Here is an 18,225-nt window from a genome sequence, read left to right as displayed (position 1 = left end):
TTATATCCTCATACACTTGTTATAAACACTACCAGTGCTCAGATTTTGGACTGGACACCTGGTTTTAAGCAGGATGGATATTCTTATCTTCCCACACATTGGCTCCAGTTCATGTTTATCATCCTTCAGAGCAGAGGCCAAGAGCAGCACCCACGTGCTGTTTTCCTCAGCTCTCCTGGGTTTCTCCCAAAAACTCCATCCCTGTGAAGCTCCTTTCCCCAGGCTCTCCATGGACTGACACATTTTTCCACCCTCAAGCCTCCCCTTGAGCCTTGCAGACACTTGGCACGTTCCCTAAGCCTTCCACACCCAGGGGTGCTCAGGGAGACTTAAACAGATGCTAAAATGATTTACTGAGCTGTCTCTGCCCTGGGGAGCCAAGAACTGCAAACCACTGGAGGCTGCATTCCTGATCCCAGCTGAGGGAGCTGCAAGCAGGTATCAAGGTAGGACATGGAATTTGTGCTAATGTGGTTTCCAGAGGGAGAAGACACGGGTGCCCACACTGGAGAGGGGCTGTAGCCCCTTCCCAAGCTGTTTTTGAGGGTCTCCCACGAGTGATTTCAGTCCTTTGCACCCAGTCCAGACTGTTCCTGTTGCTCCAGAGGTTCCCTGGGCTCCTCTAGCCACTTTACCCTCCTCTTGGAGCTGGAGCTTGCCCACGATCAAACTCTTGCCCCTGTTGCTCATCTGAGCCCTTCCAAGGCATCCTGTGCCCCATGGTGCCTCCAGCCCTGCTCCCAGGCAATGCCAGAGGCTGAATCGTGGAGCATGCAGAGCTGGGACACACAGGGATCATTGATCCAACTCCTGGCCCTGCACAGACACCCCAACAATCCCACCCAGTCCCTGAGAGCATTGTCCAAACCCTCCTGGAGCTCTGGCAGCCTTGGGGCTGGAACAATTCCCCAGGGAACCTGGGCAGTTCCCCATCATCCTCTGGGGAAGAACCTTTTCCTAATATCCAACCTAAGCCTCCCTGATGTGAAATGGCACCGAAATCCCAGTTTCTGCAGCAGGGAGGACCAGCAGGACATCACCATGTAACATTAATGTGACAAGTGGACATAACACACCACTGTGTCCTGAGCTATCTCAGCAGCAGCTCCACGAGCTGCTCAGCCTGTAGGGACCAACAACCCCCCAGCAAAGCCCAAAAACCAGCAAAACCCAAACCCAGTTCCTCTTTCAGCCTGGGAGAGGAAGAGAAGGGAGGAAGGAAGATGACAAATCTGCATTTCAGATGCTGAAAGGAACACAACGTAGAAACAAATATTTTACAGAATTTTGCCAAATGCTTTTCTTGTGGTGCAAGTGCATCTTGTGCCAAACACACCTACATGGGGAGGGCTTTTATTACCTGTGCTAATGTTAGTGCCTTACATCATGATCCCTGCCAGAGTGATGCTGTTCCTTTGCCATCAGCTTCACAGGGAGGGAGCTCAGGTCCCCATTTTCCTGGGGATCTGAAACTCTTTCATTGAAGCAAATGCTGTTTCCATCTCTACAGGAATACTCCAAGAGAAAGCAGTGCCTTGGCTTTTTATTTAAGATGCAGAATTGCCTCCTAGGAGTGCTACATTTGCTAAGAGAGCAGAAAGCAAGAACACACAACTTGGAGCAAACCCCTGAGCAGCGTTCCTTTAAAACTCAGATCCTTCTCTCATTTACACACAGATATCGGGAGAGGCTTCCCTGAAATCAGCCTGGATTGCCACAGCTGATGTGTCAGAAATCACAGCCCAACACAGCCCTTGGGAGGAATTCATCAGTTTTATTGTGGCTTCCTGAAATATCTGCACTCAGTTTTTCCTCTTGCCTCGCACAGGTGGAAATCAGCGCTCAGGAAAAGTGCCCTGAGAGGGCTCTGCCGCCAAAGCTTCATTCAGCTTGGTTTTCCAAAGACCAGCAGATGCAGCAGCACGGGTGGGTTGGGACAGAATCCACGTGTGTGGATTCTCCCATGTATCCTCTGAGGCTGATTTCAGCCCCAGCCGATGACGGGCTGGGCAGTTTTTTCACAGCTACTTAATTACCAAACATTTCCTGCAGATACTCAGCTGAGGAGAGGAGAGAGGTCAGAGCAACGAGGGACAGCCCAACCCTGGATGAGGCTTCAGAGAATCCACGCGGACCTCTGGGGAAAAGGCAGCACTGGACACAGTGTGGCACAGGAATAAATCAGAGTGACAGCGGGGCTGGGGGCCCGGGGGGACTCCCCCGCAGGAAAGGGCAGCGCGGATTCCGGGGAATCCACAGCTGCACCTGCATCCGTCCGGCCACACACACAGAGGCTCTCAGTGCTCCATCTTCCCTCCGCTTCCTCCCTCTTGTGCCGCCGCTCTGTGCCCTGAATAGGCGGTTTCAGGAGCAGCACAGTGCCCGAATTCTCTGCGGCTCCGCGGCGCATCCGGCGCTCCGCTCCCCGGGATGTGGCACCGCGCACATCCCCCTCCTCCTCCTCCTCATCCCTCCGTGTCCCCACGGCTGTCACCACCTGCCCTGGCACGGCCCAAACTGCTGCCACACCAGCAGCTCAGCCAAACACGCCGTGCCCCAGCCTCAGGTCACCCACGCTCACCTGGGAGGTGGCACCTGGGCTCGTCCCCCTCCCCAGCAGCCCTCAGGGGAGGGGACACCTGCCCAAATGTCCCCCCCAAGGCAGCAGGGTGGGTACAGAGCCGAAGGAGGAACCAAGGCTGCTCTTGCCACACTTCCAGAGGAAGGCATGACGTGAGCTGTGGCTTAATTGGTTATTAATAACTTCTTTGTTAACCAGCCAGCCCTAGGGAGGAACCGAAATTTGACTACCCCTCTGGGGAGCGCAGTCACCGGCAGCCAGCGATCATTCACAATTTCTCCCTACTTTTTTTTTTAAATTATTATTATTTTTTGTCGTTCCCGGGAATCGCAGCTGCCCCCGGGTGAGTCACGGCGGGGACAGCGCGGTGCCCTCACCTACACACTGCTGCTGTGGTGGGTTTTTCTTTCTCATTCCTAGAAAAATAGCAGATGCTCCTGCTGAGGGGGAGATTCTCGGAACCCGTTCAGGCTCTGGGATGTCACCAAATTCCCGGCTCCCCTCGGACAAGCCCGGTGGGAGCTCCCCTGCCAGCCCATGCCGAGGGCGAGGAGCCTCCCCCCATGGCAAACAGCGACAGCAAACAGCCTCCACCCCAGCCCCACGCCTCCTGCTCGCTTTCTCTGGAACTTCCAGTCAAAGGGAACCTTTTCATTGCCTCCCGTGCGAATCAAAGCACTGCTGTGACCCTCTGGCAGAACGCAGCACAGGGGTTTTTACAGCTGCAGCTGTCTGGGAATGGTTTCTGAGGACCCACAAGAGCTGGCAGAGCATTCCTCACTCCCATCCATGCTGCAGCATGGAAATTTTGGCATAGGGACCTGTTTCTCCACAGCCCAGGCAGGCAGCCCAGCACCAGGGATGGATTTTGGAGGCCAGACACAGCTGTTCATCCCATGAGTTGTCATCAGACATTTCCACAGCAGGATTCAGCAGAAAGCACTCCTCCCACATGAGGGCAGCCAGCACACCCCAGAGTTACCCCAGCTGTGTCAGTGACCACAGCAAGGCCCCAGGACACCACAGCCATGGGGCACACGAGATCTGCTGCCAGCTGGACACTGAGCACCTGCTCCAGTGGATCTGGGCAGCTCCATCCTCTCCAGGTCACACCAGGGAGGACACAGAGGGACAAAGCTCACCTTTTGCTCTTGGTGCATCCCAGGGAAGAGCAGGGTCTCAGGAGCAGCTCCAAGACACAGCCACAAGAGAGAACATTCCCTCCTCATCAGCCCAAACGCCAGAAGTGGCCTCCACTTCCTTTTATAGAGCCCAGGGAGGCACATAGCCTCTGGGTGTGCTGGCCCTGATGATTAATTAGTTAATGTTCACACCTCTGCAAACGATCCTGGCCTGAGCCCCCATCCCAGAGCCAGGCAGTGACAGTGACATCATCCAGCAGCCCAAAACTGAGTCCTGGGCACTCCCAGGAAGCCCCCACTGTTTGTTCCCCTGAGGCTGCTCTGTCTGGGCTCTCTCCCCTCACCAGAACAGTTTGGCCCTTTCCCAGGAGGCCAATCCCAGACTCCACCCCAGGCTGTGTCCCTCTTGAAGAGTCTATTTAGGATGACCCCATCAGTGGTCCTTTCTTGTAGGTTTGGGGTTGAATTCCACACCTGAGGCTTCATGACTTCCAGTCCTTTCCCAGATCCATTTTTGGGGTCAAAAGCAGAAAGTGAGGTCCCACCACCAGCCCTCCCATGAGATCACAGTCCCACTTCCCAACCCACCTACATCACAGGCAAGCAGGCCCTGCTCTGATTTACCAGCCCAAAAACCCCAATACCAGCCCCAGCCACCCATGCTGACCCTGAGGAGATGCAGCTCCACATCTGGAGACCACCAGCACCTCAAGGAGCCTTTCATGGCCACGCTGGACCCAGCATGGCCAATTGTCTTTGGATCTGCTCCTCCTGTGGATGTTTTCCTACAGGTCCTGTGGGATCATGTGAAGTCCAGAGGGGTCTGCTCCTCTGTCCTCAGCTACAGCAGGGTGTAAATGGTGACACAGGCTCCTGAGAAGTTGGGTTACACAAAGATGCAATGCTCAGGAGTCACCGACGTGGCCTCTGCTCCGGGGGAAAGTGCTGACACTGAGATCCTGTTTGGGGGCCCTGACGTGGCATTTTCTAGCCCAGGATGTTGCTTCCTCTTGCACGGGGCCTCAGTGGGGCTCCTCCTTCCTCGAGACATCCAGATCCCCATGGGAAGGGCTGATTCCACCCCTGGGCACACAGGGAGCTGCAGCCTTTATCCTTCAGGGTTTATCCACATCCACCATCCCAGGCAGGAGCTGGGCTGCACTCCCAGCTCCCAGCACAATGCTGTGTTGTGGGGCAGCATCCATCTCTCATCCATCCCCTCCCTGCTCAGGGAGCAAAGCCCTGGATCTGCAGTGAGCCAGCTCGCCTTGCCCAGCCCTGCACCACCCAAGCCTGGCTTAAATTCCCTCGGGAGGCAAAGCCAGGCTTGGGACACTCCATGGTCACTGAGGCAGAAGCTGGGGATCCCGGAGTGGTGTCCATCACAAAGGCTGCAAAGGAAGGGGAAGAGGCTCCCCTCTTCCTCCTCTTCCTTCCCTTCCTCTCCTTCCTCCCTCCCGCGTGGGGATTTTGCAGCCAGGTAAACACAGGATGTTGATGAAACAGGGCTGGGCACATTGGGCAAGCCAGGAGTCAGCAGGAGCTCCCAACGCCTGGAATGGCCCTAAGCTGGGAAAGGGCAATGCCAGAGCCCCTGGCACCTTCCTGCTCCTGTCCCCGGGGTCACAGAACTCCCCTGGTCACAGGGAGAGGCAGCGTGGGCTGGTGGCCAAAGCCAGGGCGGGGTGGGCTCTGCTTGGAGCCCTCGGGTGATCCATGGGATCCCCTGGGATCTCCTCTTTGGACCTAACTCCAAAGTTCAAGCTTTGTCACCCAACCAACAGCTACCATGTGGCACCTCCTCTGTCCCTCTGAACTCTGGGGACACGCAGGGCACAGGGATGAGGAGACAGATCCCCCAGGACCCCACCCTGCCGGGCACAGTGATTCGGGACGGGGCACCAGGGACCAGATGAACGCTGCAGCGTTGGGCTCCCAACCCAGAAAAGGGGCCACAGACTGCTCTGGCAGCAGCCCAGCCCCTCCTGGGGTGCAGGTGCTGCTGTCACCCCCACAGTGACCGCGTGTGCTCGGGCAGCAGCCAGGGACAGCGAGGAGAGGGGACCTGGAGCCTGCGCGGGGAGCGCGGCCGGGGCAGCGGGGGGACAGGAGAGAGGGAAGGGGACAGGGAGGGGTTGTGATGTAGGAGGTGACAGAGATGGCAAAGGGTCTGCCTGCCCCATTAGAGCGCGTTTGGAGGGGCAGTGGCGATGTCCCCAATGTCCCCAGAGTCCCCAGCATCCCCAGTGTCCCCAGAGTCCCCAGAGTCCCCATTGTCCCCATTGTCCCCAGTGTCCCCAGTGTCCCCAGTGTCCCTTGGGGCACTGCTGCCATCTGCTGGCAGGATCCCGCCCTGCTCCTGAGCCTGCCCGCTGCGCCAGGCCTGGGGACCCTCTGTGACCCCACCACTGTCCTGTGCCCCCTCCCAGGCACTGCGGGACCACGTGTGGATCCAGCCTGGACACCCCAAGGTGCTCCCAAAGCCTCCCTGCTGCCCCAAACCCCAAAACTGCTTCTGGTGTCCCCCTCGGCACAGCTGATTGTCACCCCAATAATCCACTCCTGGGCTGCAGGTTTCTCCCACACCAACCCCTTCCAGAGCCCAGACACCCTCCCTGCCCTGTTCTCCACGTGGGATGACCTGGAGTGGTCTTTGCATCATCCAGTTTGGGCTGATGGAGCAGGGACAGGATCAGGCCCTTGGCCACAGCCATGGTGGAACAGCAGCTCTGCTGGGCTGCTCCCCCCAGGGAACATCCAGCTCCATCCTCCCCAAGGCTGCCAAGGGGCAGAGGAAGCTCATCCCAAGATGATTTCCTGCTGCATTCCCATCCCCTGGGTCTCTCTGGGACGTGGGGATTTGCTGAGTCCCATCCTCCACGTGACACGAGCACACACGGAGCCTCTTCCCACGGCCTCCCCGACCTTCCCAGCATCTCCGTGTCCCTTGGGACCAGCACATCCCAGGATAACCACTGGGGATTCTGCCTCCACCTGCACACCCCTCCCCACTTCCCACAGGCACTCAGTGGGGTGTTACAGATTTTGGATGCAGTCAATAAATGGGAATAAAGTTTGGGAGAGGCGAGTTGCCAAACCCATGTCCCCACAGTGGCCCTACAAGCACCATGGCTCATCCACCCCGGGCAGATGGCAGCAGCATCCTGCTCCTCACTGGAAAATGCCCAAATCCATGGGCAGGGACTGCGCTGCAGCTGTCCCTGGTTTAATTCCTCACAGCAAAGCCAGGCAGTGTCTGGCGGATTTTCCATGCCAGCCCACACACAGGAAGGCTGAACAGCTCCGGAGACCCTCCCGCTGGGAATGATACCCAGTGTGAGAGCCCCGCACGCTCCGTGCCTGACGCCCACGGGAGCAGCAGGAAGTTTCAGTGCTCAGTTTTAGTCTAAAAGGGATTTTTATTCCTTAAACCCTGCAGAAAAAAACTGGAAAAAAATCAACCCCCTCAAGGGGCCACAGCCCAAAGAGTCAATATCAGTCGTGCTGAAAGCTCGCTGTTCAGAATGAGACACAGAGGGCTCGCTCTGAGTTCCAAAGAAACCAGGTGTGTGCATCCACCCACCTCCCTGCGCCTCCGCCCTTCCCACCCGCCGCGATTTTCTTGCTTTTTGCCCCCTTTCAGCAGCTGAACCAGAGACTCCCCCATCAGCACTGCCCGTGCTCTCCAAACACCCATCCCAAAACCCCCAACCCGTGCCCAGCCCATCACCATCCCGCTTCCATCCTGTCCCGGCGCTGCCCACCACTCACCGCGGAGGAAACGCCAGACCCTCTCTGCCATCCTCGCACACACGGATCCCCTGGCAGCCCATGGGGCTGGCACGGCTCCCCCGCCCCCGCCGCACATCTGGGCAGCTGTGGTGCCCCGGCAGCGCTGACATCAGCGCGGTTTCCTGCCCGCCGCCGTGTGCGCAGCCCCGGGACCCCCAGACACACCCCGAGAGCCATGGAGTCGGTGGCCCTGTACAGCTTCCAGCCGACGGAGAAGGACGAGCTGCCCTTCCAGAAAGGGGACACCCTGAAGGTACCGGGGACACCGGCCGAGGGGGGTTGGGTGCTGTCGCTTTGTGGGGACAGAGTGGGCACGTGGCGACACCAGTGTGTTCTTTGTCCCTGACTTCAGTGTTTCTGGGGCTTTCTGTGGGATATAAGGAGCGAACCTCGAGGATTTTGGAGTGTGGAGCAGCATTCCCTGCTCGCCTGTGCCACCAGGCACAACTTCAGAGAAGGACATCCCAAGCTGGGACATGGCATGTGGCCTCCCTGGCCGTCAGTGCCACCAGCTGTGCTCTGTGGCAGCCCCTCGGGGCTGGGACACGTTTTCCCTGTCCGGAGAGCACGGGGGTTCACGGGGATCCGGCAGCAGGGCGCCCAAACATGGGCACTGGCATTGGGGCGGGCTCTTAGATGCCACCTGAGCATCCCAAAAAGCTCAGAACATCCCTGGGGGGCATCAGCCCTGCGATGGGAGTGAGGGCAGCCCCTCCCTGCCCATCTGCTCATCCCTCTGGGGCTCCTCCCGGACCCCTGGCACCCGGTAGCCCCCTGGGGAGGGTGGGGGCACAGCCCGGCTGGAACCAGAGCCCCAAACCCTCCGTGCCGTCCCTGCCTCCTGGCGTGTTTTCCCCGTGCCCTGACCCGGGTTTCGGATCCTGTTTTCACAGCTGAGCCGGCCCCGGGCCCCTGCGTGGGAGGCTGGAAAATGTTGTCACACGGAAGCGGTGTCAGCACCCACTGCCACCTCCCGGGGGACACGGGGACCTCATGTCCTGGCTGCTCCAAGGACAGATTTCACCCTCTTCTCTAGGCAGGGGTTTGGGACAACACCAGGCACCTTCCATCTCTGTGACCCCAAACCCCCAGGGTGTGTCGGCACTGTCAGAGCCCCCTTTCCCCCAGGGATGGTTGGGGGGTGTCCATGGGGTCCCACTCAGCCCCTCTCCCAGGGGAATGGCAGCCCCTGACACCTCCCTGCCTCTCCCACCTCAGATCCTCAACATGGAAGATGACCAGAACTGGTACAAGGCTGAGCTGTTCGGCTGCGAGGGCTTTGTCCCCAAAAACTACATCAAGGTCAAGCCACACCCGTAAGTACCATCCCACCAGCCAGGCAACGATCCCGATTCCCAAAGGTCTGCCACGAGCCAGGGTGGTCCCACACGTGGGGAAAGAGCTGGGGTCAGTCTGCCAGTGCCACCACAGCCCGACGGGACTGGAGGCAGCAGCACACCCACGTACCCCCAAAAATCCAGCCCTCACACCGAGCTGCCACTAAATAAATGATAATTGGGGAACAACAAAGCGTTATGGGATTATGACTGCATTAAACCCAATCCTATTACTGCGTTATTAAAACCCAGCCTAATCCATCGCTGACTGAACCTGTGCTTTATGTATCCTTAGCCCCTGGTAAAACACATTTAAATGCCAGAGCGAACGCGTGGGCTCGGGGCAGCCCGGGGCACATCCCACTGCTGCTCCAGCTTGGGATAACAACCGAGACTCAGCCTCTTCCGTGCAGCACCTGTGGGGCTGGCTCTCTGCTAAACTCCGTGGCTGATCATTCACTGCTCAATTTTTACAGCAGCAGAGAATCTTCACGGCCCGGGGACCTGAAATAGCCGGGCACAGCCTTGGCAGGGCTGGGACACGGGGACGCTGCTCCTGCAGCTGCTTTGGGCAGCGCGGGCAGGAGGGGTTTGTCCTGGCACTGAGGAGTCTCTGCTCTACGCTGGAAGGGACAAGGGAGGCGGAGGAGGGGACAGGCAGCAAAGAGGGTGACAGGCCAGGTGACAGGATGCGGTGGCGGCTGTCGGTGACGCTGCGCTCGCACCGTGCGCCCACAGCACCCAAAAAAACAGGAGGGGGAGGGAAGGGAGAAGCTGCCGGGGGAGGGTCGCAGCCCCAAGGAGCCCCCTGGACGCTGCTGTCCCGGCGGCACCGGGATTCTCGGTGCTGCGGTGCCCCGGGGGCTCAGCCCGGTGCCCCTCGCAGGTGGTACGCGGGCAGGATCTCCCGGCACCTGGCAGAGGAGCGGCTGCTCCAGCGCAATCACCTGGGAGCCTTCCTGATCCGCGACAGCGAGAGCGCCCCGGGCGAGTTCTCCCTCTCGGTCAGGTAAGAGCCTTTGGGGCAGAGGGGAAGGGGTCCCTGCAGCCCCCGCTTTGGGCCACCCTCGTGTGTGCTGCGTGTGTGAGCGCCCTGCCCTGTGCTGGCCACCTGCGGAGCCCCAGCACAGCCTCGCACAGGACCTTCCCCTCCTTCCTCTCCTCCGCAGCTCCGCCTCCATCCCCGCTCTTCCTGCTCCCTGCACCGCTGGGTCGCTCGCAGGGACACCCCTAAAAACACAACAAACCCGTGGGTGATGACGGGGCTGGGGCCGAGCTGGAGGCACAGCCCGGGGGAACAAAGCCCGGAGCATCCTCAGGGATGAATCCCGGAGCATCCCCAGGAGCAAAGCCCGGGGCATCCTCCGGGATGGAGGGCTGCAGCATCCCCAGATTTCGGCACCGGCTGTACAAGGGGCAGAGCCAGTCTCCTGGCATCTCGTCCCTTCCCTGCCCCGGCCCGGGGAGCAGCGGGCGGCCTCAGGCCAGCCAGGCACATTCTCACACTTTCAATCCCTAATTGAACGTTTCTCGCCCCTAATGAAAGGGAGCCGCCGTCGGGTCCTGCCCTGGCCTGGGGCACCCCAAGGTCTCAGCCCAGGCACACCCTGTGGGGTGACAGCAAGGGAAATCCTGCCTGCTCCGTCCTCCTGCAGCTCGGGGGTCCCCAGGAGCACTGGAAGGAACAATTCCAGCCTCTGCAGCCTCCTGGGCTGTGCGAGACTGCAGCTCTCACCACGCCTTCCTCAGATGTGGCCCAGGACAAAGCCAGCTGCCCTCCAGTGCTGGCACTGCCATCCCTGATCTCCCCCTGTGCCAGGGCACCGAGGTTTGGCTGCCTGTGGGGTGAGTTGTGGCAGGGCTCAGCTGTGGGTCCTCATTGCAGGGCCAGGATTGACCCCAGTGCCACCATCACCCCACCATGGCAGGAAGGGTGCAGTGACACCCACGGGCTCACCCCGACCTTGCCAGCACCCCCAGGCTTTACCCACCTCAGGGGGTACTGCCAGGATGTCCCCAGGGTGACATCCATCCTCCTTCTGCAGCTACGGGAAGCACGTCCAGCACTTCAAGGTGCTCAGGGAGAGGAACGGCAAATATTTCCTCTGGGAGGAAAAGTTCAACTCCCTCAACGAGCTGGTGGATTTCTACAGGACCACCACGATCGCCAAAGAGCAGCAGCTTTTCCTGTGCGACGAGGACCACACCCAGGAGGTACCACCGTGGGTGGGGCCGTGGGTCCCAAACCCCTGCTCAGCCCCCTCGAGGCTCAGTGTCCCTGCAGAGGGGGACAGGGACATCCCTGGCATTTATCCTCTGGCTCGAGGGGGTGAGGAGCAGAGAGGGTGCAGCAGCCTGAGACAGGGAGGAAGAGCTCCTGGAGCAGCTCAGCAGGGCAGGGCAGGGCAGGGCACACATCACTGTCCCTCGGGCCAGGGGTGATGCCCAGGGCAGGTGGCAGAGCCCAAACGGATCAGGACAGGGCACAGCCAAACTCCAGCAAAGCCAAGCCTGGGGCAGTGGTTGTGGAGGTGGCAAAACTGGACTTTGGGAGCTGGGATGGGGAAGGCTCCAGCATCTGGAAGGACCTGGGAAGGAGAGGGTGCCAGCTGCCTCCAAGAGTCCCCTGGGCACCCATCTTGGGTCCCCCAGCAGCAAGAACAGGGAATTTTGTGCCTTGGTGTGTTCCTCTGCACCTGGGCACCCCCAGCACTCTACTCTTCCCTTTTCTTGCTTTTGTCTCTTCAAAGCAAGCGTCCCAGGGCTCATCCTCATCCCGTGGTGGCACAGTGTCCCCATCAGAGGACCAGGCAGTGCTACAGTGCCGGGGGTTGGCAGATGGGGACCCCTCTCCTCCCACCAACCTCTGCCTTCGGCTTCCCTGCAGGTGAAGAGACCCCGATTCGTGCAAGCCCAGTTCGACTTCTCAGCCCAGGAGGGCTCCCAGCTGCCCTTCCTGCGTGGGGACATCATTGAGGTCCTGGACTGCCCCGACCCCAACTGGTGGCAGGGAAAGATCTACGGCCGGGTGGGGCTCTTCCCCCGGAGTTACGTCCAGCCCCTCCGCAAGTGACCTCGCCGCGCCGACCGGGCAGGACCCGGCCCTTGTCCCCACCCACACAGACTGCCTGAGTGTCCCTTTGTCCCCAGGGTGGTGCCTGGCACGCCCTGTGGCACCCTGGAACCCCCAGAGCTCCGTGAGCCCCAGCCCAGGGATGGGGCTGGTGGGGCTGGCAGCGCTGCTCCCCCAGGGAGGGAGTGTGGAGCGTTCAACCACGGCCAGAAAAACTTTCCCAGAGCCACAATCCAGTGGGATGACAGCAACAGAGGGACTGAGCCCCAAACCCCAAACCTTGGCTCCTCTCCTGATCCCCTAAGCCAAGCCCCAGCTCCAGGGAGGGCTGCAGGCAGCCAGGATACAAGCAGGATCCATAACTCCACAGAGGAATTCCAGGACTCAGGGTACCAGGGAAGGCTGATCCAAAGGGATTCCATCCCACAGGTGCTGTTCATAGCTGCAAATTGTGGAGCTTTTTTATATTATTTTTTTATTTAGGGCCAGTAAAATGTGTTTGAGTTTTGCCCTTGAGTGTGGCTGCTCCTTTTCCAGCACTGCCAAGGTGGTCCTGTCCCTGCATTCACTCAGCTGCTGCTTCACTGTGGTTTTGTTTCCCTGCAGCCCTCATTTCCCCACCTCATTGTCTGTCCCACACCCCTCCCAGGGATTTTCTGCCCCCACAAATGCCCCACACACACCTCAAACCCCTGGGATGCACTCAGGGAATGCAGTGCTCAGAACACCCAACTCGCTGCACCAGTGGATTTAAACACCACATCACAAACAAATTAAAAATTTTTCATTTTTCCCCTCTCCAACATCTCATCCCCACCCCAGGGGCTGTCAGGGCATTAGGCAAAATAGGCATAACAGAAAATATTGACACAGGCAATGGACACTTGCACTGTGAAAAGCCACCATGTGCAAAGCCTGGCTGCTCTCTGGCCAGGTTTGGGTGATGCCTGAGAGCTGGGGACATGGGCTGAGCTGTCCCATGCTCAGGTCACCCTGCCAAGATGGGACAGGGGCTGTGTTGGTCCCCAGCATCACCCTGACCCCATCCCTGCCCAAATCCCACCCACACCCCACAGCATTGCCCTCCTCTGAAGCCTGAGGCCTTGGCCAGACCCCAGATTTTAGGCCCAGCCTGGGTAGGACCCACCCAAAGCTGCTGCATTTATAGCTCAGCCCAGCTTATTTACAGCTCCACAAAATTTCCTACATCTCCATCTGCTCATCTCAAAAAGCAGGAGTAAGAAAAAATGAAAGGAAAACAAATCCATGAAAGCAGCTCTAGCTGGAACTGCCACTGCTGCCTGGTGCTGCAGGAAGGGGAAACAGCCTGAGCTTAAAATGCACTCCCTGATCCATGGGGAAGGAGAAATCCCTCTGCCTGGAATGTCTGTGAGCCACAGAGGAGAGAATCAAAGAATGATGGAATGGTTTGGATGGGAAGGGACCTTAAAGCTCATATTGCTCCACACCCTGCCATGGGCAGGGACACTTTCCTCTAGACCAGGCAGCTCAAAGCCCTGTCCAGCCTGGTCTTGAGGCTAAAAGATCTTGGAAAAGCAGGAATGTTGGAGTGAGGTGGGAGCTGGGTGTGCCTGGGGGCAGAGAGCTGCTGATCCGGGCAGGGAATGCAGGGCAGCACCCGGCTCAGCCCGGGCTGGGGGAATTCGGGAAGGATCAGATGTTCCCATCACCACAGCCCCACCCTGGCACGGAGCAGCATCCAGCACCAGCGGCAGATTCCAGCCAGGCACCACGGCTGCAGCAGGAGCTCAAACCCCCAGGTCTGGGAACTTGGAGCTCTTTGCCATCCCACAGTCAAAGCCCTTTCCTCAGGGCTGGAACGAGATGTTCTTTAAGGAACCTTCCAGCCCAAACCATGATCCCAGGATGTGACATCCCCACCCTGGTGGGTGCGGGGGCAGTTAGGACCCCCTGACAACCACTCAGGACCCAACCCACCTTTCTCCACGCTGAAGAAAACATCAAATTTGCAGCTTAAACAGCTTTTTTTCCCCTCTCCCAAGCACATTTCCTCGGCTCTACCCCTACGATCCGCAGCGTCCTGCTCGCACTAATCACTGAGGAAGTCGCCCGGGATCCGCCGCAGCAGCGACTCCCGCCCCGGGCGGGCAAAGCCCTTGGCAAACATTCATTATCCATCCTGGGGAAAGCTGTCCTGCCTTGTCACACCCCTGTCACCGCCAGCGAAGCCACTGCCAGGGCTCAGCGGGCCCTGAGACAAGCACCCCTCCTCCCAAGGGGGACGGTGCGGGACCCGCACTCCGCGGGACCGCTGCCCGTCCCTTTCCCCAGCTGTGCCGGTGGAGGATGCCGTGAAACACCCGCTCCTGCAGCCGCTGCTCCAGCCGAGCCCGGACAAAGCCCTGACCCAGATTGGCTCCCTGTTATTGTCTCCCGTGGCCGTGCCGGGCATTCCCCAGCGCTGGCTCCGGGGGCTCCCCGGGGCTGTGCGGGCACCCCAAATCCCCGCGTGTCACCGGCAGCGGCCGCGGCTTCCCGGGGGGACCGGGCTGGAGCGGCGGGGAGAGGCTGCACCGAGCGCCCCGTCCGCGTTTCCAGCGCTTTCATCCGTAAAATAATCCCTGGGTTTGTTCTCCTTACATAAGCCGGGCTGAGTGGAGGCGCTTTGCAGGTTTGACCGGCCCCACCAGTCTCCCCGAAACCCCCGGGTGTCCCCGAAACCCCCGGTCGGCACCTGCCGGACAGCGGCCGCAGCTTCCTCCGCATGTCCGTGGTGAAGAGGGGGCTGCTGGTGCTGGAGATGGAGGCCAGAGGTGACATGAGAGCTGTCACCATCACCGCGATCTTCAGACCCCGCAGCCCTGCTGGGGACCGATGGCATGGGACAGGATCGCCCCGGGCTGGTGCTTGACCCTCTGCAACCACACGCTGGGATCTCCCCGGGGCGAGGATGGAGTTTGGGGACATTCAGCTGCACCCCAGGACCTCACATCCCCCGACCTCACTTCTGGAGAGACCCTGGAGGGGCTGCACGGGCAGTGCCATGCATGGAACATCCATGGGGTCCCTCCAGCACAAACCCTCCCAGAACATCTGTGGAGTTCCCCCACAACATCCAAGCCCTGGCACCCACTTACCTCTGGGCATCAGCTCCACCACCAGTTTGGGGTAGGTGATGCTGGAGCAGCCCACAGCAGCCCCACACACACGGCTGCACTCCTCGGGCTCCACACAGGACACTGTCTGGGGGACAGAGGCAGGTGACACGTTGAGACCCCTGACAGGGTGGGGACCAGCCCTGCACCCCTTCACCCCCCTCATGCCCCCTCCCACCGGGCACATTTGACCCTTTGCATGGCCACGATGCCCAGACCTTGGCAGGACAGAGGGTGGAGAAGCAAGGAGCACATCCCACGTGAAAATCCACCTCTGCCTTATTGCCACCCTCAGCTCCAGCACAGCAGGATCCATCCCACCCCTCACCTCCTGCTCCCCACACCCAGCCCAGGGCAGGCTGGATCTCTTCCCACATTAAATCCAGTGACTGCTACCCTGGGGGGATCTCCAGAGCCCCACCAGGACCTGAGGCAGCAGAGCCCCGGGGCAGGCACTGCCCATCCCCACCCACGGGGCCAGCCGGGCTCCTGCACCGTTGTGGCAATTTCCTGGGCATGGGCAGCACCAGCAGCTCCCGGGATTTGCGTGGCAGGGCGCCAGGACCATCAACACCCAATTATTTCTATGTCTTAACGAGCGCTGAACCCTTTTTTTTTTTTTTTTTTTTTTTTTAATTGTTACGCTCATAAAATATTGAAATGGATGGAAATTAATGTCAGGCATAAATATGGATGGGCTGCACCCGCCCAGGCAGGAGCACGGGGACCAGCACGGGTGATCCTTGCACAGGACTGGCAGCATTGCCCTGGTTCTGCTGCCTGGTGACCTCCCCCACAGCCTCCCAGGGTGTCTCAAACACCAGCAGTGACACCTTGGGACTTTCCACAAAGCAGCGTGGGGTGCAATGGTTGTGGGCAGACCACAGCCCGTGCTCAGCACATCCCAAGGATGCCAAAAAGCCCAACCTGGGCCGCCTTTCCCCAAGGTCAGAGTCAGTGCTGGGGCCCCGGTGACTCCTTCCTGCAGCAGCCGTGAGCAAAGCTGCCATCAGCACTCCGTGCCTCAGTTTCCCCTCTCTAAAACACCACGTTGTGCACGGCTCCATGCAAATCCTTGGTGGCTGGAGGGTGGAAAACGTTCCAAAGGGCAAGGCAGTGTCTGGATTTTGTATTCCAGCTGAAATGCCTGCCCCAGGCCTCAACTCCAGCAATGAGCAGTTGGTGGGACCTCACAGTGAGTGGGAAGCAGGAACCCCCGAGCCAGGAGCAGAGCCTGGTGTCATACCCCACTGCCTCACTTTCAGGCCCTCTGCTAAAAAAGGAAAATTAATTAGGACCTTGTAATTAATGCTTGCATCTGCAGGAAAGGGGCCATGTCTGCAGCGGTGCTGCCTGTCCAGCTGGATCCACCCGGAATGGTGAGGACCAACCTGCTCAGCCACAGCAACCCGAGCCTGCAAACAGGAGCTGCACCCAATTCAGGGGCTAAATTCACCACGTGGGTGAAGAATGGGGGAGAATGGTGGGGAGATGGGGGACCCAGGTGTCACTGCCCCTGGTGAGGCTCAGGTGGTGAAGCTCCAGCTCTGCCACCCCGATCTGCCCCCACCAGCAGAGCCAGCACACACACACGATGGCTGGGATGCAGCACTTACCCCACATGCAATAAATCATTAGCACACACACCCCGTGAAAGAGCCCGTAAATCTCCTGGCACAATAAAAACACCTGGAGCGAGCGGCTGAGGCGGCGAAAACCACAGCACGCTCCTGCCACGCCACACACACCCACTGCACCCAGCTGGGCCATCTCCCATCCGACCCAAAGAGGCCCTGGGTGCTGCCCCAGTGCTCACCTCTGTCCCATTTGCTGTCCCCACGGCTGCCAGCAGCGCTGGGATTTCACATAAAGCACCCAGGTTTGGTTCCAGCTCCCTCAGTCTCTGCTGCACCAATCACTGACCAGGCCACGGCGTGGGGGTGTCACTGACCACCGGGAAATCCCTGCTGGGTCAGCCATAAAGTCACCACTCACCCCTGAAACTCCTCCTGAGCTGATACTCTGTGGGAGCCAAACACTTTGATCTGCCCCAAGCTGATGTGACCCTTGGGGACATGGTGCAGTTCTGGTTGATCTCAGCGATCTTTTCCAACCTGAATGACTCCGTGATCCCAACAAACAAACAGCTGTCACATCCCTGTGTCCCCCAGCCCCTCTGCCACCTCCTGCACAGCCCAGGCACGATTTGTCACTGTGGGGCCAGCAGGGCCACTGAGCCTGCAGAGAGCAGCACTCTGATGGCCGAGCAGCCGGACAGACGGGCGGCTTTGCCTGGGGAGCCTGACTCAGGCAGGGCCTCACTTATCCGGCTGTGGATCCAGATGAGCCACACCAACGCCAGGGACAGACACACAGCCCGTGGCACTTCGCTCTTTTGCATTGGCGCAAGGATCTGACCCCAATTCCTGAAATTCGTCTTCAGCTGAGCTTCCAAGAGAAAAGCTCAGGAGAGCTTTCACATTTCTGGCTTGTGAGCACCAACTGGTGAATCCAGGGTGGGGTTTTTTTGTCCATCTCACAGTTATTAATGAAATCTGTCATCAGCCAGATCTGGTGATGTGACTGTGACCATGCTGCAAACCCCAGAGAGGAGGGGACAAGACAAGACAGGACAGGACAGAATAGAACAAATTGTTTCATTTGGAGGAGCCCTTCAACAATCATCTGGTCCCACTGCCTGACCAATTGAGGGCTGACCAAAAAATTAAGGGCATTGTCCAAATGCCTCTTAAACAGTGACAGGTTTGAGGCCTTGACCACCTCTTTAAGAAGCCTGTTCCAGGATTGGAACACCCTCTCCACAAAAAAATGCTTCCTAATATCCAGTCTAAACCTCAGTGCAGCTTTGAACCGTTCTGGCAGCTCCCACCCGGGGCTGCCCCCCAGGACCCACCCGGGCTCCAAGCTCCTGCACCAGCACAGGAGGGGTTAACCACAGGACAGAGATCTTTTCCTGGGAAATATTGACTTACCAGCCGGCACATCGGGAGAGGGGGGAATCTCAGTGTGGGAAACCTTTTTTTTTTTTTCTAAAAAGACAAAACACCCAAAGCCCTGTGGAGCCGCCCAGGACCCTCCTGCACCCGGGAGGTTCGGGGGGTCCAGGCTCGGGTCCGCAGGTGTGCGGGCGCATCAGCCGAAA

General features: G+C 59.1%; 2 protein-coding genes across 3 annotated transcripts in view; one reads left to right on the top strand and one right to left on the bottom strand.

The window, feature by feature from the left end:
- EPN2 (epsin 2) overlaps positions 1–3,817 on the bottom strand; it is a 54,656-nt gene extending 50,839 nt beyond the window's left edge. For both annotated transcript variants that reach the window (XM_056502970.1, XM_056502973.1), the window contains exon 1: positions 3,724–3,817. The gene's annotated coding sequence lies outside the window, so the exon portion shown is untranslated. The remainder of the gene's footprint in view (positions 1–3,723) is intronic.
- Positions 3,818–7,577: 3,760 nt separating this feature from the next.
- Positions 7,578–12,414, top strand: GRAP (GRB2 related adaptor protein). Its single transcript, XM_056503233.1, has 5 exons — positions 7,578–7,768; positions 8,734–8,831; positions 9,739–9,861; positions 10,898–11,066; positions 11,740–12,414. The coding sequence occupies exons 1-5, from the start codon at positions 7,691–7,693 to the stop codon at positions 11,923–11,925; spliced, it is 654 nt and encodes a 217-aa protein (XP_056359208.1). The 5' UTR covers positions 7,578–7,690; the 3' UTR covers positions 11,926–12,414.
- The last annotated feature ends 5,811 nt before the right edge of the window (positions 12,415–18,225 follow it).

Source organism: Oenanthe melanoleuca, chromosome 14, assembly GCF_029582105.1.
Source record: "Oenanthe melanoleuca isolate GR-GAL-2019-014 chromosome 14, OMel1.0, whole genome shotgun sequence".
Taxonomy (NCBI): Eukaryota; Metazoa; Chordata; class Aves; order Passeriformes; family Muscicapidae; genus Oenanthe; species Oenanthe melanoleuca.
The sequence above is the reverse complement of the archived record's forward strand: the minus strand, read 5'-3'. Positions and strand labels throughout refer to the sequence as shown.

Bases quoted from the DNA above. Each gene is read 5' to 3' on its own strand.
- GRAP (XM_056503233.1), top strand. From the start codon at position 7,691: ATGGAGTCGGTGGCCCTGTACAGCTTCCAGCCGACGGAGAAGGACGAG. The intron at 7,769-8,733 runs GTACCGGGGACA...CTCCCACCTCAG, and splicing joins AGAAAGGGGACACCCTGAAG to ATCCTCAACATGGAAGATGA. The intron at 9,862-10,897 runs GTAAGAGCCTTT...CTCCTTCTGCAG, and splicing joins GAGTTCTCCCTCTCGGTCAG to CTACGGGAAGCACGTCCAGC.